Source organism: Lepus europaeus, chromosome 14, assembly GCF_033115175.1.
Source record: "Lepus europaeus isolate LE1 chromosome 14, mLepTim1.pri, whole genome shotgun sequence".
NCBI classification, from domain to species: Eukaryota; Metazoa; Chordata; class Mammalia; order Lagomorpha; family Leporidae; genus Lepus; species Lepus europaeus.
The window spans coordinates 63,615,898-63,640,801 of record NC_084840.1 but is presented as its reverse complement, the minus strand read 5'-3'; the positions used below and the strand labels follow the sequence as shown (position 1 = coordinate 63,640,801).

The 24,904-nt window shown below is 49.6% G+C and overlaps 1 protein-coding gene across 3 annotated transcripts in view; it reads right to left on the bottom strand.

The window, feature by feature from the left end:
- EFCAB2 (EF-hand calcium binding domain 2) overlaps positions 1-24,904 on the bottom strand; it is a 141,349-nt gene that overhangs the window by 34,854 nt on the left and 81,591 nt on the right. For all 3 annotated transcript variants that reach the window (XR_009867935.1, XM_062210727.1, XM_062210728.1), the window contains exon 3: positions 14,133-14,205. Coding sequence is in view for 2 of the 3 variants with exons in the window: in XM_062210727.1 (XP_062066711.1) it covers positions 14,133-14,205 (73 nt within the window). In the remaining variant the exon portion in view is untranslated. The remainder of the gene's footprint in view (positions 1-14,132; positions 14,206-24,904) is intronic.

Here is a 24,904-nt window from a genome sequence, read left to right as displayed (position 1 = left end):
TCCAAAAATATAACTGTAATAAAGGCACCTTCCTTTCCTTTCCCTCCTCATTTCTGTATGACAAAACTAGCTACTGATGTCGCGAATTACTCTGTGTCTACACTGGTGAATAGTAACATCTGCATAAGGAGAATTCAGGAGCCTAAAGAGGGGAGCTGATTTGGAATGGGAACTGACCCAGCTAACAGAGGAGCCTCCACCCAACTGATGCCGAGCCCCTGTCAAGAGGCTTCTACCTGGCTGACACCCTGGTGGGGCTGCATGGACCCTCATCAGACAAAGCTTGCACACCTGCATGGCTGTCAGTGGAACAGACTCAGTTATTTCTTTTTTCTTTTTCTTTTCTTTTTTTTTTAACAGGCAGAATGGATAGTGAGAGAGAGAGACAGAAAAAGGTCTTCCTTTTCGCCGTTGGTTCACCCTCCAATGGCCGCTGCGGCCAGCGCATCTTGTTGATCCGAAGCCAGGAGCCAGGTGCTTCTCCTGGTCTCCCATGGGGTGCAGGACCCAAGCACTTGGGCCATCCTCCATTGCCTTCCCGGGCCATAGCAGAGAGCTGGCCTGGAAGAGGGGCAACCGGGATAGAATCCGGCGCCCCGACTGGGACTAGAACCCAGTGTACCGGCGCCGCAAGGCAGAGGATTAGCCTGTTAAGCCACGGCGCCGGCCTAGACTCAGTTATTTCTTACGTCAACTATTCCCGTCCCTTTAAAAACTCTTGCTGGCTTGTTGGGCAATAAGAGCACATTTTGGATCAAGAGATCTCTCCCCAAGATGTCGGCTTCTTGAAATAAACTTTTTCATTTTACCAAAAAATAAAATAAAATAAAAAATAAACTGAAGGTATGTCATTATAAAAATTAAAAGAAAAATAAGAAAGGAAGGACGAAGTGTGAGAGGGAGGGAGGGAGGAAGGGAGGGGAGGTGGGAAGTATCATTATTCCCTTAAAACTATATACAAAATATATGAAATTTGTTTCCCTTATAAAAAATTTAAAAATTAAAATTAAAAAAAAAAAAAAACAAGTTCCCTTGAGCCCTTTTCTGGTTGGTCCCTGTTCCTGTCTCCAGCCCTCGGCCACCACTGACCTGCTTTCAGTCTCTGTGTAGTCGCCCTTTCTGGGCAATTCATATAAATGGCATCATTTACAATGTGGTTTTTTGTGACTGGCTTCTTTCTCTTGCTTTTGTTTTTGTTTCTGAAGTTCACTTGTGTTGTAGCATAAATTGATAGTTCATTCTTTTCACTGATGAAATATACCACTATGTCTTTCTAATTAATTGAATGATTAATTTGAAGGCAGAACGACAGAGAAAAGAGGTAGCAATAAAGAGAGAGAGAGAGATCTGCTGGTTTATGCCCCAAATGCCTGCCATGGCCAGGGCTGGTCCAGGCCAAAATCCGGAGCCAGGAACTCCATCCTGGTCTCCCACGTGGATGGCAGGGGTCAGGCACTTGGGCCATCCTCCACTGCCTTCCCTGGAGCATTAGCAGGAAGCCGGGTCAGAAGTGGAGCAGCTGGGATTCAAACTGACACTCTGCTATGGGATGCCAGTGTTGCGACAAGCGGCAGCTTCAACTGTTGTGCCACTACATCGGCCCCTACCACAGTTTTCCAGAGCACATGATCTCATTTTGGAATCTGGATGGCACTGTACAGCCACGTGCACTCGAAGACAGCTCTGGCCCTCTTCTTGTAGGAGACTATATTGATGAGCCATTGGCGAACCACTACGGGAGTCTGTTAAAAAGCTTGTTGGTAATCAACACCTATAGCTACAAGGCCATACATCAAACAAGAATTAGTAAATCTGGGTTTAATTTCTCCACTACTTTTTTATTTTAACCTATTTTATAACAAGTGACTACCTTATTAAGTATTTAAAAGTAAATCAACTGAAATGATTTTAGGGCAATTACCTTTTTAAACCAGTATTCTGTGGTTCAAAATAAAGAGACAAAGGTGATGCTTTATTTTCTGATAATGTTGGCTTTCTAAAACAGCCAAAAATTTGAGGGACAGCATTGTGGCAAAGTGGATTAAGGTGCCACCTGCAATGCCAGCACCCCGTATGAGCACTGGTTTAAGTCCCAGCTGCTCCACTTCTGATCCAGCTCTGTGATGATGCTCTTAGAAAAGCAACGGAGGCCGGCGCCGTGGCTTAACAGGCTAATCCTCCACCTTGCAGCGCCGGCACACCGGGTTCTAGTCCCGGTTGGGGCACCAGATTCTATCCCGGTTGCCCCTCTTCCAGGCCAGCTCTCTGCTATGGCCCGGGAAGGCAGTGGAGGATGGCCCAAGTGCTTGGGCCCTGCACCCGCATGGGAGACCAGGAGAAGCACCTGGCTCCTGGCTTCGGATCAGTGCGATGTGCTGGCCGCAGCGGCCATTGGAGGGTGAACCAATGGCAAAAAGGAAGACCTTTCTCTCTATCTCTCTCTCTCACTATCCACTCTGCCTGTCAAAAAAAAAAAAAAAAAAAAAAGCAGCGGAAAATGGCCCAAATGCTTGGGCCCCTGCCATCCTTGTGGGAGACCCCAATAAAGTCCCCGGCTCCTGGAGTTGGCCTGGCCCAGCCATTGCTGTCATTTGGGGGAGTGAACCAGTGGATGGAAGATGTCTCTCTCTCTCTCTCTGACTTTCAAATAAGTAAATAAACCTCAAGAAAAAAAAAAAAAAGACAAAAGAATTGTTCTATACTAAGTATATATGATAATTGACAGGCATTAATCTAGGTGTAATAATATTAAGAGTAAAATCTTCATAATACCATGATGAAATTTTCTCATTTAACATTTTTATAAAATATTTGAAAAGAAGAGTGCACAAAGCTAACACCAAGACTTAAGGAGTGGAATGCTAAGGGTCAGAAAGTTGTGATTTGATAGAAACACAACAAATACATTTTACTAACTGAAAAGTATCAAATAAATCCTTAGGGAAAAAATTACCCAGAGGTACAAGAGGCCCCCAACTATCAGATCCCGGAAAGAATCTCTACAGATTATTCCAGCCTCACCTCTTTCTGCCATCAGGCTGCTTTGTCTAAAATGCTCACCTCACCCCATTGTTCTCATCTAAAATCCTTCAGCAGCCCACACTGCCTCGGCACGCCCACCAGGCCCCGAGTAACCTGGACTCCTCCTCATTCTCGGAAATTTTTGTTTTTTAAGAATTCTTTAAAAAAAAAAAGAGAGAGAGATTTATTTAGTTACTTGAAAGTCAAGAGTTACACACAGAGAAAAGGAGAGGCGGGGTGGGGGGCAGTCTTCCATTCGCTGGTTCACTCCCCAACTGGCTGCAATGGCTGGAGCTGAGCTGATCCAAAACCAGGAACCAGGAGCTTCCTCTGAGTCTTCCCACGTGGGTGCAGGGGTCCAAGGACTTTAGTCATCTTCCACTACTTTCCCAGGCCACAGCAGAGAGCTGTATTGGAAGTGGAGCAGCCGGGACTTCAACCGGCACCCATATGCCGTTATGCCACAGCGCCAGCCCTAGAGTTCTTTAACAACATACCTAATTATTTACCAACATGAAACAGTCAGATATTTTTACCCTTCAAAAAAGGCTTATATTTTACTCAAATAATGTTTAACATGAAGTATCTATAATCTTCAAAATTATTAGCAGCCTAATGAATGTCTAACAACAAATGAATGGACATGTGAACTATAGAACACTAATTCACAGTTGAATATTATGCATCTATTTATTAATATTATGGTTACTACATAATTAAATATTAGAGGAGTTGGTGCTGTGGTGTAGCAGGTAAAGCCGCTGCCTGCAGTGTCGGCATCCCATATAGGTGCCAATTCAAGTCTCAGCTGCTCCGCTTCCAATATAGTTCTCTGCTATGGGAAAGCAGAAGATGGTCCAAGTCCTTGGGGCCCTGCACCCGCGTGGGAGTCCCAGAAGAAGCTCCTGGCTCCTGGATTCAGATAGGCACAGCTCTGGCCTTTGCAGCCATCTGGGGAGTGAACCAGTGGATGGAAGATATCCCTCATCCTTTCTAAGGCTCTGCCTCTCTGTAACTCTGCCTTTCAAATAAATAAATCTTCAAAAAAAAATTAGAAAGCCATTAAAATAAAGTAGAACATTGGAATGGGAAATTTTTTTAATAATTATAAAAACAGTTATAGCGGAGAGAGAGAGGCAGAGAAAAATGTCTTCCTTCCGTTGGTTCACCCCCCAAATGGCCGCAACGGCTGGTGCTGCGCCGATCCGAAGCCAGAAGCCAGGTGCTTCTTCCTGGTCTCCCACGCAGGTGCAGAGGCCCAAGCACCTGGGCCTCCCTTCACTGCCCTCCCGGGCCACAGCAGAGAGCTGGACTGGAAGAGGAGCAACCCGGACTAGAACCACCCATATGGGATGCTGGTGCCACAGGCGGAGGATTAACCAAGTGAGCCATGGCGCCGGCTCCTGGAATGGGAAATATTAATGATACAGTACTAAGTTAAAAAAAAATCACACTACATAGGAAAGCAGCAGAAGATGGCAAAGAGCACATACCCACCCAACTTTATTCTCTCTCAAATCTCATTAAAATTGAAGTAAAAACTATATTTAAAAAACAATGATAACCCTACTTAGGGAGAATAGGAAGGGATATAATAGGAATAAAATTTTGGAAGCTAGAAAGCAGGTGAACAAGCAGCAATGACCTTGCAGACACAGGAAACTGAGCTCCAACCCAGCAGTGGTACAGAATCCTCAAAGCCATCAGCTACTTCTGGAACTTGGGGTGAAGGAGTAGGTACTACAGTTAGCAGCACTAAGATGAGATCTGGTGCCAAGTGAAGCTGTCTTAACTCCCTTCTCCGTGTTCCCCAGTGGGTGACTGCCTCTCTCCACCCCAGCACACGTATCCTGTGCACAGACTAGAACAGCAGGGATCCGAGCCAGCAGCTATTTACTCTCACAGGAAACTGGAAGACTCCATTCCAGGGTATCGAGCCTGTGCAGGAGAGACTCCTCAAACACTGGCGCTGTCATTCCCACATCACCCAATGGTGAGGTTTAAATCAGACAAGTTCGGGTGGTGCAGCGGGTTATGCCTTCATTAGTCCTGGCCACTCTGCTTCTAATCCAGCTCCCTGCTAATGCACCTGGGAAGGCAGCAGAGGATGCCCCAAGTGCCTGGGCCCCTGACACCCATGTGGGAGACCAGGATGGATTTCCTGGCTCCTGACTTTGACCTGGTTAATGCAGGCTTTTGGGGAGCAAACCAGTGGACAGAAGATTTCTCTTTGACTCTCTCTCGCTCATGCTCTGCATTTCAAATAAATATTTCAGAAAATAAAATAAATGAAACGTTCCAAGCATGTGTTTGTTATGAGCTGACAGCTAAGGTTTATCAGACATGTGAGAAAAGCAACAAACAAAAAGACCAAAATAAACACAACTATCATTTTGACGAAAAACAGAGATTGTGCAAAAGAACGGGAAACTGCACATAAACGCTCACTGATATCTTCAGAGAGGAAAAGGATGCCATTAGAAAGGAACGCTCATCCTGATGCCTGCACCCCCTGTCATGTGCCTGGGCTCAAGTCCCAGCTCCACCTCTCACTGTGGGAGGCAGCAGGTGATGGCTCAAGCACTTGGGCCCATGCTAGCCATGTGGGACAGCCACGTGGGAGATCCAGATGAATCCTGGGCTCCTGGCTTTGGTCTAGCCAACTCTGGCTGTTGTGAGCATTTGTGTAGTAAACCAGAAGAGGGAAGATCTCTCTTTATTTGTCTGCCCTTTCTCTTAGTGTCTCTCTGCATTTCCAGTAAGCAAAAATAAAAAGGAAAGGAGTAAACACCAAAAACAAGCTATAAGAAATTAAAAACACAACAGAAATGAGAAACTAAACAAAAAAGAGTAGAAGACAACATTCAAGAAGTCTACCAGAGATAGAAATCTACAAAAAGATGATGATGAAAAATAAAATGGTGAAAAATAAGAAAATTAGTCCAGGGTCATAAAAGTGAATAGAAGGAGTCTCAAAATGAGAACAATGACAGGAAACGAGTGAGCAGTTAGAAATCATCAACGAGACGATTGCAGAAAAGTTCCTTGGTACCAAAGTTGCCAGTTTGGTTCCCCCCCCCCCCCCACAGGCAGAGTTAGACAGTGAGAGAGAGACACACAGAGAAAGGTCTTCCTTCCGTTGGCTCACCCCCGAAATGGCTGCTACAGCTGGAGCTACGCCAATCCAAAGCCAGGAGCCAGGTGCTTCCTCCTGGTCTCCTATGCAGGTGCAGGCCCAAGGACCTGGGCCATCTTCCACTGCCCTCCCAGCCACAGCAGAGAGTTGGACTGGAAGAGGAGCAATCGGGACAGAATCCGGCGCCCCAACTGGAACTAGAACCCAGGATGGGCCAGCGCCACGGCTCACTAGGCTAATCCTCCGCCTTGCGGCGCCAGCACACCGGGTTCTAGTCCCGGTCGGGGCACCGATCCTGTCCCAGTTGCCCCTCTTCCAGGCCAGCTCTCTGCTGTGGCCAGGGAGTGCAGTGGAGGATGGCTCAAGTGCTTGGGCCCTGCACCCCATGGGAGACCAGGAGAAGCACCTGGCTCCTGCCATCGGATCAGCGTGGTGCGCCAGCTGCAGCGCGCTACCGCGGCGGCCATTGGAGGGTGAACCAACGGCAAAAGGAAGACCTTTCTCTCTGTCTCTCTCACTGTCCACTCTGCCTGTCAAAAATAAAAAAATAATAAAAAAATAATTTAAAAAAAAAAAAAGAGAGAACCCAGGGTGCCGGCGCCGCAGGCAGAGGATTAGCCTAGTGAGCCATGGGGCCAGCCAAAAGTTGCCAGTTTGAAAAGGCAACTAACACCAGGTACCTAACACATGAGATGATAATGGATCTATATCAAGGTAAATAATTGTGAAATTTCAAGCACTCAAGAAAAAAAAAACATTGTCCAGGCTTTCAGGAAGGAAAATTGTTTTCAAAAGTTGCAAACAGAGGACTGGAAGTCAGAATGGACTTGCACTACTCAGTGACCGCACCCGCAGCCTGCAGACAGGAGGTCCTTCCAAACTCTTGACCAGCTTGAATGCAGAATTCTATTCTATAGCCACCCAACCACAGACTAGCATGGTTTTTTCAAATATATAAAGTCTCAAAAAATTTATCTCCAAGGCACTCTTTATTAAGAAGCTATCAAGGAATGTACCAAAATGCTAGAGGACCTAGAAAGAGGAAAACTTGGGATACAAAGAAATCCAACCCAGAAGAGGGAAGACAGTAATTATCAGGAGTATAAGTACCAGAATATTAGCTGTGCACCAGATGCAGAAATTAACCTATCCACAGTGTAGTTGTCTAAAGAGACAGGCACACACACAAAAAAGAGAGACAGACACAGACACATTGAAGATTACGATTAACGCGATCTCCCTGCCATGGAGTCATGTTTTCAACCAAGAAGGGACTTGCAGGATAAGCCCAGCCCAGGTCTTACCTATCCCTGACTTCCTGTTACCGTGTGCTGCTAAAGCTTTTGCTCGCTCTCCCAGACCCCGTTCTTTGACTGATGAGGACTTCTGTTTTATCACTAAGCAGTTTTCTGCCCTGATCTAATCCTGAAAGCTACAGGGAGCTCCTAATGAGCTTAGAAACAAACAAACAAACAATAGAATGGAATTTTTTCAGTCACTCAACACATGGTTTATACTTCAGTTCTTCCAGATGATAACTATGGCAGCCATAAAACCTCTTAACTCTCCAACTGCGCAAAATAGAGTGGAATGATGCCCCTGTCTGGGCCAAGGCCACCTTCCCACGGGCTGCCTCAGTCAGTACCTAAGTACTGCAGGGCTAACAGAATCAGCCCCGTTCCTGCAGAGGAGAAGCTGTTCTGAGAAAACAAGTTCGGAGTAGCCTTTCTTCTAGAACTGCTGGCGGAAATCTAGGGCCCTTCCTGCCATCTCTCCTTCACGAGGGCCAGGCCTGCACTCCATCCTGATGCCTTGCGTAGCTTCTGCAGTAAACCTCTTGGACACCCAATGCTTCGTGTTTGCCTCGTAGAGCACCCGGGGCATCACAAGTGGTGCCGGGAGTGGCCTCAGACTCAGGCACGTTTGGAGAGAACCTAATCTAACTGATCTGAACATGACACAGTGTGTGCCGAAACATCACATGGGATCCCACAAACAGGTACAACTTTTATGCCTCAGCTGAGAACTCACACACACAAAGCATGTCGGAGTTCTGAGGAAGATCCGCTCCCCGCTGGGCAGGCAAAGGGAAGCTGTCCCGAGCGGCATCGGGGACACGTGTGCCAGCGGTGCCCTGGGAGAATCTCAAGGAGGAGGACAGCCCGTGTGGGTGCCAGGATGCAAGCATCTGCAAGATAAGGGAGCACAATGGCCCTCACCGAGCTGGCTGCAGCTGTACTGACGCCCTTCAGAAGAATAACGAGAAACTGGAGGCCGGTGTCAAGCAGCTACAGACCAGATAGGAAAGCCCAGGGCCTCTCTGGTAGCTGCCAAAGAGCCTTATCTCCTGTGGTGAAAGGACAGACAGTCGGGCACACACAAACCCGGGTGGTGAGCTCCTGCAGAGGCGGGGACAGCAAATGCTGCGGCCTTTGCAGAGCCTGTAGGACCTCTGTTGCACATCTTCGTTTATTCTCAGAATCTTTCAAAAATGCAGAAACCATCCTTAGCTCACAGCCTATACAAAGCAGGCTGTGGACAGGTTTAGTCTGTGAGCCATATACATCCTTGAAACAGCAAACAAGGCAGAAGACATCCAGAGATGTTTAGATTCCCCACCAAGACAGGTGAGGGTTTTTCCTGGTTGCAGAAACCTGGCACACTGAAATATGGGCTGCAGAAATCAATGGAGGCCCCCGAGGGTGCTGGCCATCCTGGGAGGAGGTAGCCCATCTGTGTGCGGCCGCCCCATCGCCTCTCCAGGCAGGTGGGGGTAAATCCCAGCACAGCCAGGCTGGGAGGAGAGAGATGACACTGAGATGGCCAAGCACACACTGGCAGGAGCTGGGGGAGCGCCCTGAGATGGCAGTAGTGTTTGACCAAGACGCCTGGGACAGACTGGCCAAGCGAGCATTCTCTGACTTTGGGCACTGTCTCAGGACACAGCACCTACAACCCCGGCAAGGACTCCAGGAGATGGGGCAAACTGCCCATGAGGAGGTGGCTCTTAGAGATCCGGAACAAATGTGACCAAACACTGCAGGAAGTAGAAAGGCTGGGCAGATGGAACGGATGCCTTAAGAATCAGAAAAACAGCAGAGGATTACGTTCCATGAGAAGGCTCCGAGGACACAGCGCTCCCTAAGGACACCAGAAACGGCGGGGAGGCGGGCACTGCTATGGCCAAGCACTGAGATGGCCACCTCTGCAGGCAGTACGCACCCGGGCTTGTTGGTATGCAATGGAAAGACTGGCCAGCTGGCCCCTCCCCGCCCAGGGAACAGAAGCCAGAGAAAGCTGCTTCATCACGCAGCTGAAAGGCCTCAGTGAGGTTGAAGTGTGAGCCATGAGGATCTGTAGAGGCGGTTAACAGAGTGTAGCATGCTTAACAGCAAAAGAGATGGGCAGGCAACAAGCCCACCACTCACCATCCACAACCGACACGGGCCCGCGAGGTTGAGGATGGTCACCCTCCTCCCATAAGTCAGAATCCTTGCTTGGTTCCCACTCCTGAGCCAACCATCTTACCAACAAAGGTCGTCTTCCTCAACTAGCTTTTAGCTCTCCTCTGTAATTGGGTTCAGTTCACCATAATTCCACTTAGGTTTGACCTTCTTTTTTTTTTTTTTTTTTTTTTTTGACAGGCAGAGTGGACAGTGAGAGAGAGACAGAGATAAAGGTCTTCCTTTTGCCGTTGGTTCACTCTCCAATGGCCGCCGCGGTAGCGCGCTGCGGCCGGCACACCGCGCTGATCCGATGGCAAGAGCCAGGTGCTTCTCCGGGTCTCCCATGCGGGTGCAGGGCCCAAGCACTTGGGCCATCCTCCACTGCACTCCCTGGCCACAGCAGAGAGCTGGCCTGGAAGAGGGGCAACCGGGACAGGATCGGTGCCCCGACCGGGACTAGAACCCGGTGTGCCGGCGCCGCAAGGCAGAGGATTAGCCTAGTGAGCCGCTAGGTTTGACCTTCAAGGATGCAGACTCCAAATACTCTTTCCCCTCTACTAAAATGCCCCTCCCTCCGCCCAGCTCCCACGCGGTGAAGATGCAGATGGCTGTAACTTACTACTGAAGGAAGGTTACCTGGAAACCCACATGTATGTCAGCAAGATTTCCCCTAACACCCCTCACAGTCGCTAGCTTGTGATACTACGAATAGGCCGAGATCACTGGGAGCAAGGTGCTGTTACAGAACATTAAGAGGATGGGTCGGTGTTGCCTGGTGTCGTAAAATGATCTATTTCAAGAAAAACATCAGACTTCAAATTCAGATTCAGAAAGCAGAGGGTTGAACATTACACAAGACAGAAATGTGTTATCTCCGCTAAAATTCAACTAGATGTCAACTAAAGAATTATATACAGGTTTTAGTTGTTTATCGCACAATTTTAAAGCATTCACAAAAACACACTTAAATGGTTGGATCTACAAAAACTATTACGGGGCACTTAGCAATATGACATTTACCCCTAAATGCTTACTCTCACAGAGTTTTGACTTCACAAGCATACTTGGTAAATACTCACATGTGTGTGTCCCCTCACTCCCCATTTAGCCAGGAAAGCTCAAAAAGGACAGTCACACCCAGCTGTTCAAGCCTGCTGGTAGGATTTAGTTAGAATCATTTGTGTTGGTTTACAAATACAGAAAAACATGGACAGAGCTCAGCTCAGCCATCCTCACTGGTGTCTAAACATCTGTAATTGTCAAAGGTCATGTCAATGTCCATAAAATAAGGCAAAGACGAAATGAAACTGAGACCAAAGCACCCACTGCAGCTAGGTCCCTAAATCAGCAGGGATATTTCAGCGGAGTGACCTGCAGAGCAAGAAAATGCAAATATGCACTGAGTGCCCACCCAAAAATACTGATGCCTCGCATCGTGATGCTTAATCCTCGTGAAAACACTGGGATATTACTAGACTCCTGTTGCACATGGGAAGGCAGGTTGTGAAAGACCAGGCAGCTCACCGAAGGCCACATGGCTCTACATCGGAGCTGTGGGATCTGCCCAGCTCTTTGGCACTAGGTGTGGGCGTTGTTCTGCTTTGGCACAGAGAGCGGTGAGGATTTGGCAAATTCCTTCTGCAAAGGGCCTGAGAGTAAATGCTTTAACCTGTGCACATCACACATCTGTGCCTCAGCCACTGAGGAAACAGCGTGGATTACTGGAGATAAATGAGCTAAGCTGTGTTACAGGGACGTCTGAACTACAGGCAGAGGGGTGGGCTGATCTGGCCAGAGGCCATGGTCTGCTGACCCCACATACAGACAAGAAGCATGGCTCTAACCATGCCCCTTTTCTGCTCTGCTTATTCCACTGAACGGGCAGCAATACTTGTGATTTCACTGTAATTATCTTCCGGCTCCTACCTATTCTACAGTGCCAGCCTGCCTCTTTTGACAGGCAGAGGGAGAGAGACAGAGAGAGACAGAGAGAAAGGTCTTCCTTTTCCATTGGTTCACCCCCCAAATGGCTGCTACAGCCGGCGCGCTGCGCCGATCTGAAGCCAAGAGCCAGGTGCTTATCCTGGTCTCCCATGCGGGTGCAGGGCCCAAGCACCTGGGCCATCCTCCACTGCCTTCCCGGGCCACAGCAGAGAGCTGGACTGGAAGAGGAGCAATCGGGACAGAAACAGCGCCCCAATCGGGACTAGAACCCAGGGTGCCGGCGCTGCAGGCAGAGGATTAGCCAAGTGAGCCGCGGTGCTGGCCACCTGCCTTTAACACCTATTCTAGTTATATGGATAAATATTTTAAGGTAGTAACTTGCCTTTAAAAATTTATTTACTTATTTGAAAGGCAGAGTTACAGAGAGAGGAAGGGAGAGAGACAGAGAGAGAGAGAGAGAGATCTTCCATCTGCTGGTTCACTCCCCAAATGGCCACAATGGCCACAGCTGAGCGGATCTGAAGCCAGGAGCCAGAAGCCTCATCCAGGTCCCTCAAGTGGGTGCAGGGGCCCAAAGATATGGGCCATTCTCCACTGCTTTCCCAGGTGCGTTTTCAGGGAGCTGGATGGGAAGTGCAGTAGCCTGGACTCACACCCATATGGGATGTTGGCATCAGCAGCTTTACCCGCTATGCCATAACACCTGCCCCTGGGCAGTGGTTTTAGTGGAGCACCCACTCAGGAAACACACTTTTTCTCCCTATTCTTAGTAAAAACTGCTTTACTGAATCTCCTATAAATAGAAAAAACAATGTACTCTGAAAATTTAGTTTTCTTTAATAAATATTCTTAAATGCAAGTGAAAAATTAGTACTGCTTTCTAGTTCCCAAAGTGCTAATATCTGGGCCGCAGTCATCTTTCTGCCTGCCATTCTAGAACTTCATGGCACATGTTAGGGTTCCAAGCAGGCCTCTGACACGTTATTTCGCTCATCTCTGAAGCAAACTGAGAAATGACTCAGCCAAAGTCACAATTTCTTTCTTGCAAACAATAATAAGTAAGCAAGCACCGTGCTAGGGACAAGGAATAGGAGACAAAATCTGCCTTCTTTGCCTTCTTCTCTGATCCTCTTTGTTAATCCCTGATTTCCTCCAAAAATCACGTGCCTAGGTAAGCAGTCTGGCCAAAGTGGTCCTGCTGGTGGCCCAGGTAGCTTTTCCCACTCCAGGTCTCTGCTTCATTTGTTGAGCTAGAAGCTGCATTCGAAATTAGATCCGAGACCTTTCTGGAAAGACAACCAGGGTGAAGCTCTCGGGCCTTGGGCTGCTCATGCACTGCTCTATTTCTCCGGAGACTCATCTACACCACACACACACACACACACACACACACACATTACAGGTGGCCCTTACTGTGGATTAGACTCCTGCACTGGGCCCCACAGACTAGACTACAGATCAAGATGGAGTCACTCACAGCAAAACTGCACATCACCAAATTAGGTTGTTACCTGACCTGCCCAGAAATCAAGGGAGAGAGGACACCAAATCTCCCCAACAGAACACTTTCAGTCCCCATGACAATGAAGCTCCATTTCCATCCTCATCAAAAACAAAGTCACCTGATGTTAATCACTCAGTTTTCTGTCCCCACCTTCACAGCAAAGTAACTCTGAACCGACCAATTCTGCTTTCCTCAGCCCTCCTCTGCCCATCAAACCAAGCTCTTCTGCCCAGCTCCGGGGGAACACTTCTTCCACTCACCCCATGGAATGAGGTGCTGCCCAATTTTAGGGCTTCAAATAAAGCCAATCAAGGTCTTCAGATTCGTTGTGATTTTTGGTTTTTGACAGCATTACAAATAAAGCTAGGTACTGTTTCCCTGTTTATTACCCGTTCTGAAAGTTATTTCTATTTCCCCCAATGAATCCCTGCATTTTCATTTCTTTTTTTTTTTTTTTTTTTTGACAGGCAGAGTGGACAGTGAGAGAGAGAGACAGAGAGAAAGGTCTTCCTTTTGCCGTTGGTTCACCCTCCAATGGCCGCCGCGGTAGGCGCGCTGCTGCCAGCGCACCACGCTGATCTGATGGCAGGAGCCAGGTGCTTCTCCTGGTCTCCCATGGGGTGCAGGGCCCAAGCACTTGGGCCATCCTCCACTGTACTCCTGGGCCACAGCAGAGAGCTGGCCTGGAAGAGGGGCAACCGGGACAGGATCGGTGCCCCGACCAGGACTAGAACCTGGTGTGCCAGCGCCGCAAGGCGGAGGATTAGCCTATTGAGCCACGGCGCCAGTCCATTTTCATTTCTGCTTCTGTCCCCTTTGGGCTGGTACGATTTCCTCTGTTGCTCTGCATTGGGTCATCCAGTCAGCTCTCCTGGCCTTCCTTCAGCTGAACTTAAAGAGGGGCTAATACCCACCGTGGGGATTTCACGAGCACTCCGCCAGCTGCGTTCCTGATCCTGCTGGCTGACTGATACGCCAGCTTTCCTAATATTTTCAGTGAGCGCATTCCGAGCTTCACAGGATTTGTTCTTCAGTGACAAGGAGTCAGAGTGACAGAGCCACTCTCAGATGCCACACTCACCTCCGCAATCAGGTCGTGGAGCTCACCTTCGCTGGGGCAGCACCCCAGGGACCTGACAATCGTTCCAATCTCCCTGGAAAAAAAAGTCGTCAGTGGTTTCAGAAGACAAACTCAAAAAGGCGAATGCTATGTAAGTTATTAAATTAAGTAATTTTCTAAACTAGTCCAGATCATAGGTAGCACAGCAAACCAAAGCACTGAAATACTGCCTCACCATTATAAAAGCTACTCAGTAGAGAAAACAAAAGGCAGGTAAGAACACGAAAGAGGGATGGAATAAATGTTCCCACTGACCGGCAAGTGCAAGCCCTGCCCAGGCCCAAATCAGAAAGCTCTAGTAAAGGAATAGTGAGGGAAGGATGGAGAGTAAGAGATGCCAGCCAGCTGACGTGACAGTTAACTCTTTAGAGCCGCAGTACCCACGGATGTAAAATGGAGATGCTGACGTCTACCCCACGGGTGTGCAGTGAAGTTCACATTAGTGACAACTATACTTAAAAGCATGGCTTTTAAAGCCACCACCTGCAAGGCTGGCATCCCTTCTGGGTGCTGGTTCACGTCCCGGCTGCTCCACTTCCAACCCAGCTCCCTGCTAACACACCTGGAAAAAGCAACAGAACATGGCCCAAGAGCCTGGGCCCCCGCCACCCATGTGGGAGACCTGGGTGAAGCGCCTGGCTCTTGGCTTCCGCCTGGCTCAGGCCTGGCCATGCAGCTACATGGGAAGTGAATCAGCAGATGGAAGACCTCTCTCCCTCTCTGTCACACTGTCTTTCAAATAAACAAACAAATCTTTTGAAGAAGGGATGCAAACTATTTCACTAACAACTTTTAAATTGATTACAGTGGGGCCTGGCGCTGTGGCGTAGCAGCGGGTAAAGCCACCGCCTGCAGTGCCCACATCCCATATGGGCGCCAGTTCTAGTCAGGGCTTCTCCCCTTCCATTCCAGCTTCCTGATGATGTGCCTGGGAAAGCAGCAAAGGGTGGCCCAAATCCTTGGGCCCCTGCACCCACGTGGCAGACCAGGAAGAAACTCCTGGCTCATCGGCCCAGCTCCAGCTGTTGCAGCCATTTGGGGAGTAAAGCAATGAACGGAAGACTTCTGTAACTCTGCCTTTCAAATAAATAAATAAATCTTTTAAAAAATAAATTGATTATCATATTAAAGTGACATTTTAGACATATTACAGTATTTTGGACATATTGAGTTAAGTAAAGTAGGTTGTTAAAATTTACTTTACCTGTTTCTTAATTTTTTAAAACAAATGTGGCCACTTGAAAGTTTTAACCACATACCAGTTCTCCTTTTGGGGTTGCCTTGGCAACAGCTGCCATTGTTGTATCTGCAGTGTCCGATTCCCACCAATTAAGATCACCAGGAGCCGAGGCTGATGCAAGCATAAGAGTTTTATTTCAAACTCAAGTTTGGACCGACAGCCGCACCAGGCTTTTTTTATACCGTTGAACAAACAAGTTCGGCTGTACAGCATCTGATAGGCTTATATTTTAAATTTACACTTGTCATTTTATGATTGGCTAAAGTTTAGGGTCCGAGCTGCTAGGGTGTACATGCCAAACTGCAGGGTTTGGGGATGTTATCAGTCACCTTAACTGCCCGAAGACACCTGGAACTTTGCGTATTTCCCTGCTATCTGTTAATTGGCTGTTGCTAGGAGAGTTTATCGTAAGGGGAGTTTTATTTTCTTTTTTAGGAGCTTTTGGCTTAGGGTTCAGGGCCCGGACAGGCCCGAGTTACAAGATGGAGGCCTAGTCTAAAAGAGCTGCGCCTTGATCCAGGCTCAGGTCCCACCATCATGAGTCAGACTCTGAGCAGCGAGGTGGATAAAGAGAAAATGAGAAACTGCTGTGTTAGCAACAAGAGTGCCCTTTGCCCTCTGAGAAACTCTGAACAATATTTGCAATATTTCAGAGCTTCTGGGATACTGAACTGTAGATTCCTTCTAGTGATAATACTGGACCCAAGGGAGCCATTTTAGATTAAGGTTGCTTAAGGACTGTATCTGAGATTATATATGAGTACTATAGATGAGATTACAACACAGATTTCCTTAATAAGTAACTTAATGGTAACACCTTGATGCTAACTAATTGATATTTACCTACTATTTGAGCCACATTGTATTTCACACATACTCCAGTATCTTACTTGATCTTCACACAGGCCTGTCCTAGGTGCCCAGGTATCATCATCTCAATTCACAGGTGAAAAAACTGAAGCTCAGAAGGGATAGGTGACTTGCTCAGGCCCCCAGAGCAAGCAAGTAGCATTACTCCAGTAAAGATGCCCGGCTGTTCCTCTTCAATCCAGCTCCCTGCTAATGCACCTGGGAAAGCAGCAGAGATGGCCCAAGTGCTTGAGCCCCTGCACCCACATGGGAGACCCAGAAGAAGCTTCTGGCTCCTGTCTTTGGCATGGCCCAGCCATGGCTGTTGCAGCCATTTGGGGAGTGAACCAGTGGATAGATGATCTCTCTCCCTCTTTCTCTCTCTATAACTCTGCCTTTCAAATAAATTTTTTTAAAAACTTTTTTAAAAAAGAAAAATGTGAGCAAGTTTCAGTCCAATGGGAATGAGCCATGGCAAAGAACTCAGCTGAGGGCAAGTCTCACGGCAAGGACAGGCTTCCCGGGGAGCAGGCAAGGCCGGGGCCAGCCCCGTAGTGCTCAGAGCCTTCATGGCCACCCCCGTCCTAGGCCCCCCTGTGAGGGTGGCGGGCTCGCCCTCTCCCTCTCCCCACCTCCTCCTGAAGAACCTCCCCATCCTCTGCTTAGCTAACCTAGGTGGACTGCCTCACCCCACCTCGGCAGACCTCAGAAAGCTGTCTTCCTCCCTCATCTCGAAGCACAAAGGCCTGACGGCCACAGAAAGCAGGAGGGCGGTGCCAACATTTTGGCTGATGATCCTAGAGTGGTCTAAAGAACAACGCAACACTCCCAGGAGCAAAGCGCACCCATGTCTTGCTCCTCCCTTTCCCCTACTGACGCTGCCCTCCTCGGCGCAAAGCAGCAGTCAGTGCACCTGCATCTGCCCATTCCACTGGGCCCTGGGAGCCGCAGCTGAGCTCGGCACAGAGGACATGGCTGCTGTCCCTGCCTCACACCCAGACATCCCCCAGCGCAATGGTTTCTCTCTCTCCCATCTCCTAAATCCTGCCCTAGCCTTGGAGTCTCGGTACAATACAGGAGAGAAGGAGGAGAAGCCACAAAACACTACAAATATTAACTTTACTGGCCTCAGCAAGTAGGGGGGTGGGATTTGAATGGATATAGAAAAGCAGAGAAATGAAACCTATCTGTTACCTTGTCTTGCGCAATTCACGTCTGTAACCCTAGCTTGTGGTTTGGAAGGGGGCTGATGAAGAAATTCCCATGTGCAGTCCAAAGCAAGGCCCTCTACTGAGAGTGAACGGGGCAGGCACGCAGCCTGGTGACTAGGAGGCCTGTATCCCACATCAGAACACCCGAGTTTCACTCCCAGCTCTAGCTCCCAGTTCCAGCTTCCCACTGATGTGCAAGAAGGCAGTGGTGATGGCTCAGGCGGTTGGGTTCCTGCTATCTATGTGGGAAGCCTGGATTGAATGTGGCCCAGCCCCAGGCACTGAGGCACTTGGGGAGGGTCTGTCTCTGTACCTCACAAATAAAGAAGGAAGGAAGGAGCTCAGCTGGTGGTGGGCCCCGTCATGCCCCTACCACGCCGAGCCTCGCCGGCCCCGCTTTGCTCTCGTCCCAAAGCCCCGAGTGCGGGCTGCTTCCTGCGTGCACCTCCAGCTCTCTCCACCCTGCTCCACTTGCCCCACGGGACCGAGCTCTCCTCTTGCACCAGGCTCCCTTGCCTCCGGCTTCCTGCCATGCTTAGTCAAACCAGGCACAGCACGGCAGCTGCCTGCTGCTGCCTAGCCAGCTGCCCACAATGTAGAGGCCGAATAAGCCACTCGGGAGCCGGGGTGCTGGCTGACTGGGTCCTCCACTGGTTTTGCCTGGGCTCACACATGGTTGCTCAACATTCGACCATCTTCAACTCTGGGCCCCCTCACCTTCCAGCCTGCCTGCTCCGTTCATCCCCAACTCTGAGAATCTCTACTCTTCCCTTTCTTTGTTCCTGCGAAACACTGCGGGAAGAAAACCACAGGAAAAAACCATGGCCTGCTACAAACTCCCACCACCCAAAACCAAATGGGATAGGACGTGGCCTAGCAGTCCTTCCACTCCTCTCCTGCGGATCTCCCAGCAGCCTCCCCAGCCCAACAGCCACCGCCGCAGCTCCAAAGCACTGTTCCTTATCACCTGCCTCGATGAACAGATGCAAACTGGGCGCTGTCCTGAACCTGGAGCCGCCCCGCCCTTCCGTCACCGCCTTTGTGCCTCCTCAGAGGCGTGCACTAGACCTCTGTGCTTACGCTCCCAGCCTGGAGGAATAAAAATGCCTTTCCTTAATAAAGGGAGCCCTCTCAGTTGTTTTTTCTTTTATTATACAGAAAGCTTTTAATGTTAGAACTAATGCTATTGATGAAAAAATCACAACTCCCCCAACAGTATTCTCAAAGCCAACACTTCAAACGTGATTTTCATTAGTAGCTATTTCTTCACACTAGCACATCAAACACCAAGCCCCAGATGTTTTACACACACACACGCGCGCGCGCGCGCGCGCGCGCGCGCACACACCCCAATTGCTTCATCTTCTGGACAAGGACGCCACGTGAGTTTCCTCCTGAAGAGCAATCACAGCCTGTTGCCAACAGCAGTCAGCGCATTTGCGTCTTCCCATCCCACAAGAAGCGCCAGCTCCCCACTGCCATCGGCGGTACCGCCCACCTGCTCACCCGCTCACCTGCTCACCCGTCTACCTGCCCACCCGCTCACCCGTCTACCTGCCCACCCGCTCACCTGCTCACCTGCCCACCTGCTCACCCGTCTACCTGCCCACCTGCCCACCCGCTCACCTGCCCACCCGCTCACCCGCTCACCAACCCACCTGCTCACCCACTCACCGGCTCGGGATCAAGACCTCTGGCAAAGCCTCTTGGTCCGCCAGCAGCATCTCTTTTCCCTCCTGATTTGTTACCCCCAGAGGCACTGTCTCTGTCCCATCTGCTTCTTCCCCAGCTCTGTGGAAATTAAGCAACGCTTGCACAGCCTCCATCTTCAGCAGGTTCTCGGCACTGCCGGTGTCTGGGCCTCCCTTTCCCCCGGGGAGCTGCTCCACCTGCCCATGCAGCACCGGGTGCTCCAACACAGGCTCCGCCACAGATTCACCAGGCCCTGCCTCTCCGACCTTTCTACCCCTCCCACTGTGTTGCTGTCCTGCTTTTAGCTCAGTCGTTTTATTGGAGGCCATTTTTTATCGCAGACTTGAAGAACTATTACCCACGGCCTCCCAGCTCCTGGGGTCGTGGGTGTGTGACACCCCTCCTTAGTTTCTCTGAGTTCCAGTCTTGGCTCTCATTCCTGACACACTTGCCTCAACCCCTTGGCATCTTCAACTCTTCCTTTACTAGGGTCTTCTTCTTTTACATTAAAATATTCAGATATATTCTTTATCTTGAAAAAAGGTGGGGGGATGGGCATTTCACGCGTCGGTTAAGTCCCCACTCGAGATGGCTGCATCCCATATCGGAGTCTCTGAGTTCACGTCCCAACTCCACTGCCCATGCAGCTTCCTGATGTGTAGCCTGACAAACAGCTGCATCCCCGCCAGCCATGGGAGTCCTGGGCCGAGTCCACGCTCCTGGCTTTTGTCTGGCTGAGATCCAGCTGTTGCAGGCACTGAGGTAGTGAACCAGAGGATGGAAGATCTCTTCTTTTCAAATAAATACTTTTTACACTACTAGTCGAACAATACCTTGTGCGGTTGTGTGAATGCAGCCTGTTGAAATCCTTGCTTAGTATATACTAAGTTGATCTTCAGTATATGAAGGTAATTGAAAATGAAACTCGATGAAGGGCGGGATGGGAGAGGGAGAGGGGAGGGCCACGGGAGGGAGGGAGGTTGGGGGGGGAGCCACAACAATACAAAAGTTGCACTTTGTAAATTCACATTTATTAAATTAAAAAAAACTATATAACAAACCAAAAAAAAGAATACTTTACCCTTTTAGTATTTTTTATGTTCCACTTAAAACTATTGGTTGAACTCTGTAATTAATACACAATTATTCTTAGGTGTTTAATGAATGCTATAACTAGTACTCAAATAGTATTTTACACTTTGTGTTTCTGTGTGGGTGCAAACTGTTGAAATCTTTACTTAATATATGCTAAATTGATCTTCTGTACGTAAAGATAATTGAAAATTAATCTTGACGTGAATGGAAGAGGAGAGGGGGTGGGAGAGGGGAGTGTTGTAGGGGGGAGCTATTTTAATCCATAAGCTGTACTTTGGAAATTTATGTTCATTAAATAAAATTTTTTAAAAAAGAAAAAAAAACAAATAAATACTTTTTAAAGTTATTTCTACTAAAAATAAATAAATAAAAACGATGCTTGATGCATGCTTTCTTACCCTCAGCCATTCTACTTCTCTGTTTCCTTTTTTGGCCACAATACTTCTAAAATGACTCCCCTCACACACACCCCCGCAATGCGCACCGCGTCTCACTCCCACGTGGAATCCTGCTGCCTGCAACACTCTCCTGCTCCCTCAGTCCACCACCCTCACCCCCCTTACCTCCCTCCCACCTTCCCTTCCTCCCTTCCATCTCCCTCTCTACCTCTCATAACCACTTAACTGCCTCACCCCCTCCCCTCCACGGCTCTGGTTGCAAGGTCATCTCTACTGTCTAAAATATTACATAGGGCTGGGAGGGTAAGCAGCATCTCGGATTCCTGGTGGCCCTCACAAGGACACCTGCAGAGGAGAGGCGAGGCAGAAAACCCTCAACAATCCTAATGCTGCAGGGGCACTGACCACAGCATGGAGGCCTATGGCTGAAGAAAGGCCATGCCGGGTTTCACGGGTGCCAGGCACACCAAAGCTCATGGGTGCCAGGCACACAGCCCTCAGCGGGCACCAAGCACACAGACCCAGCAGGCACCAGGCACATAGAACCCAGCTGGTACCAGATACACCAAAGTTCATGGGTACCAGGCATACCAAACCTCAGGGGCTCCAGGCACAAAATCCCCAGCTGGCACCAGGCACACAGCCCCTAGCCGACACAAGGCACACAGGCCTCAGCAGGCACCAGGCACAGTACCAGCACAGTGCATCTGTGAACTCAGCTCATCCTACAGACAACTTGACTTGGAACTATTAATTTCTATATCAGATGAGGGGACTAAAGCCCAAAGTGGTTAAATAACTTGCCTATGGTCACTTTAGCCACTTCCTCAGGGCTAGGACATCTTGGTAAGAGGTGTGGAACTGATGACAGGGACAGGTCGGTCATTGGGGCGAGAACAAGTGAGGGCAGCAGGCTCAGGGGCCTGCAGGCTTCCACGTGGACCTCTCCTCTGAGTCTACGAGAAGACCAGGCCTCACAGCTGCCTCCTGCCCCTTTCACCGTGACCAGTCTCTAGGACAGGAGAGCCAGTATCTCTGGGCTGGCAGGTTAGTATTCAGTCTCTGCTCCGAAGGGTCAGCCTCTGCTCCAAAGTGCTTCCACGTTTGTTTGTTTGTTTGTTTGGGCAGGCAGAGTGGACAGTGAGAGAGAGAGACAGAGAGAAAGGTCTTCCTTTTTGCCCTTGGTTCACCCTCCAATGGCCGCTGCGGCCGGTGCGCGCTGATCCAAAGCCAGGAGCCAGGTGCTTCTCCTGGTCTCCCATGGGGTGCAGGGCCCAAGCACTTGGACCATCCTCCACTGCACTCCTGGGCCACAGCAGAGAGCTGGCCTGGAAGAGGAGCAACCGGGACAGAATCCGGTACCCGACCGGGACTAGAACCCGGTGTGCCGACGCCGCAAGGTGGAGGATTAGCCTATTGAGCCACGGCGCCGGCCAACTTCCACGTCTTTTAAAAGACTTATTTCTTCATTTGAAATGCAGAGGTAGAGAGAAAGAGGAAAGACAGAGAGAGGGCTTCTATCCACTGGTTCACTCTGCCAAATGGCCAAAAAGGCCAGGGCTGTGTCAGGCCAAAGCCAGGAGCCTGGAACCCCATCCAGATCTCTCACATAGGCAGCAGGGGCCATCTTCCGCTGCTTTCCCAGGCGCCTTAGCAGGGTGGGAAGTGGAGCAGCCAGGACTCAAACCGGCACCCATATGGGATGCTGACATGGCAGGCAGTGGCTTTACCTCCAATGCCACAATGCTGGTCCCTCAAAGCGCCTGCAACACTCTCATTTCACTTACTGCTCGCCACAGCTTTGTGCGCCAGGTACCGTCACAGCGAAGACGAGGAAGCTGAACCACAGAAAGGGAATGGAATTTCCCCAAGACCACACAGCTAGTAGATGGTAGAGACAAGACTACAACAGAGTCCAGGATCCATGCTGTGAGCCACGGCCAGCGCTGCCTCTCAGAAACCGCAACAGAGCCCGGCTGGCCGCCACCCAGGGCTCTGCATCCACACAACCAGGCGGCCTCCAATTAAAAACTCTTGGGGAAAAAAAAGCAGCTGTCTCGAACGTGTACAAGCTTCCTCCCTTCTCATTATTCCCTAGACACCACAGTATAACAGCTCCTTACACAGCATTTACGGTCCACTGTTAAGATCTACTTACATATTTATGTGAAAGGCAGAGTGAGAGACAGAGAGCTCTTCCATCCACTGGTTCACCCCCAAAATGGCCACAACAGCCAGAACTGGGCCAGGCTGAAGCCAGAAGACTGGAACTCCCTACTGGTCTCCCACATGGCTGGCAGGGTCCAAGCACTTGGGCCATCTTCCGTGCCTTCCCAGGTGCATTAGCAGGAGCTGGACTGGAAGCGGAACAGCTGACACCTGAACCAGAGCTCCAACCGGGGGTGCCCGCTGTGCCGCAACACCAGCCCAAAGAACTTCTTGATAACAACAAGGTGCCTGTAGAGAAAGCTGTGGCTATTCCAACCCCGTGGGAGCTTTGAATGCAGATCCAGGGCACAAACTGACGACCTAAGGAGCAAATTTGGCCCTCAGATACCGTGTTTCTTAGCATGGCTTGGTTTATTTGCTTAGGTGTGGCACAGATACATCCTGAGTAGCGACCTGTGCTATCTGATACACACATTTCTATCACAGGATAGTCCCAGTAAGAATTTGTTTCTCTCTCCTGGAAAACCGCAGTTCTGTGCTGTTTATAAATTCATCTGAAAAAGCAGAGGTATGAGCCAAAAGTCCTCTTAAAGTTCTCCCCAAGTGCTCTCATTTTAAGATCACTTCTAATTATTTACTTAAAAGGCAGAGCAGCAGAGATGGAAAGAGAGGTTCGCTCTGCAGATGGCTGTCCAGGGCTCCAACATGGGATGTCGACATGTCAAGCAGCAGCTCAACCCACTGTGCCACAACACCCATGCCTAAAATTATTTTTAAGAGTACATAAGGGTCCAATGCTGTGGTGCAGCAGGTAAGGCTGCCACCTGCAGTGCTGGCATCCCATGTGGGCGCCGGTTCGAGTCCCGGCTGCTCCACTTCTGATCCAGCTCTCTGCTATGGCCTGCGAAAGCAGTAGAAGATGGCCCAAGTCCTTGGGCCCCTGCACCAGCATGGGAGACTGGGAAGAAGCTCCTGGCTCCTGGCTTCAGATCGGCACAGCTCCAGCCATTGTGGCCATTCTGGAAGTGAACCAAGGGATGGAAGACCTCTCTCTCTCTCTACCTCTGACTCTGTAACTCTGCCTTTCAAATAAATATTTAAAAAAAAAAAAAAAAAAAGAGTCCACACAGACACAGAACCAGTGGCTTATGTAAGAGAACATTCTTGCTGGCGGCAGTGCTATGCTGGTCTCTCATGACGGCTCCTGTGACAGAGGCTCCAGGCATCACAAACACAAGCGGCCGGCTCTCTCAGGGCAGCAGCAGCTCCCCAGCTCAATGTCACACTGACCTCTGCCCAGGAAGCCAGCCCACCAGCAGGTGCCTTCGGGGCGGCTGGCTGACTGTGACAGAGATGGGGCATGGCAGGAGACGTTTAAATCCTAACAGCCCTTCCTTCTCCAATGTTTCTTTCTTCACATGATAATGGAACGAGATGAACTCACTTCATACGAGACGCCAGCCACCTCCGCACCCCGGACCCCCCACCCTCCACCCAGCTCCACATCCTTGAGAGATGAGAGGAAGGGGAAATCACAGCAGGAACCAGGCTCACTCAGCGCGTCTCTCGCTTTCCCAGCCCCTAAACCACAGAGAGGGAGCACAGAAGACCCAGAGATTCCATGAGCTGCCCTCACATTGTAACTCCGGTGCCAGACATGGGGCGCGGCAGACAGGCCAAGGTGGGCCCTGAGGAACTCCAGATGGCCCCTGGCTAGGGAGGCGCGGCCAGGGTGACGCAAACACCATCCTAACAGTCCAGCCTCAGGAGGGGTCTCCTAAAGGGGGCCAAGAGAAGCAGACAGGCAAGAAAGAACACAGGTCTGCACGAGGGCAGGCCAGAGACTGAGAAAGAGAAGTCTACAGAGGGAGAAAGACGACCAGGAAAACGGCAGAAAACACCCAAGAGGCGAAAATACAGCTTCAGAAGGTAGGGATCAGAAACTTCACAGCTTAGTGATGCAAATACAAGAAAGTAGCTCAGAAATAAAGAAAAATGCTAGTAGACTAGAACTAGACAATAAAAGTAAAATACAAAATAATAGAATCATATCTATTAACTTGTTTCTCCTAAATGAGA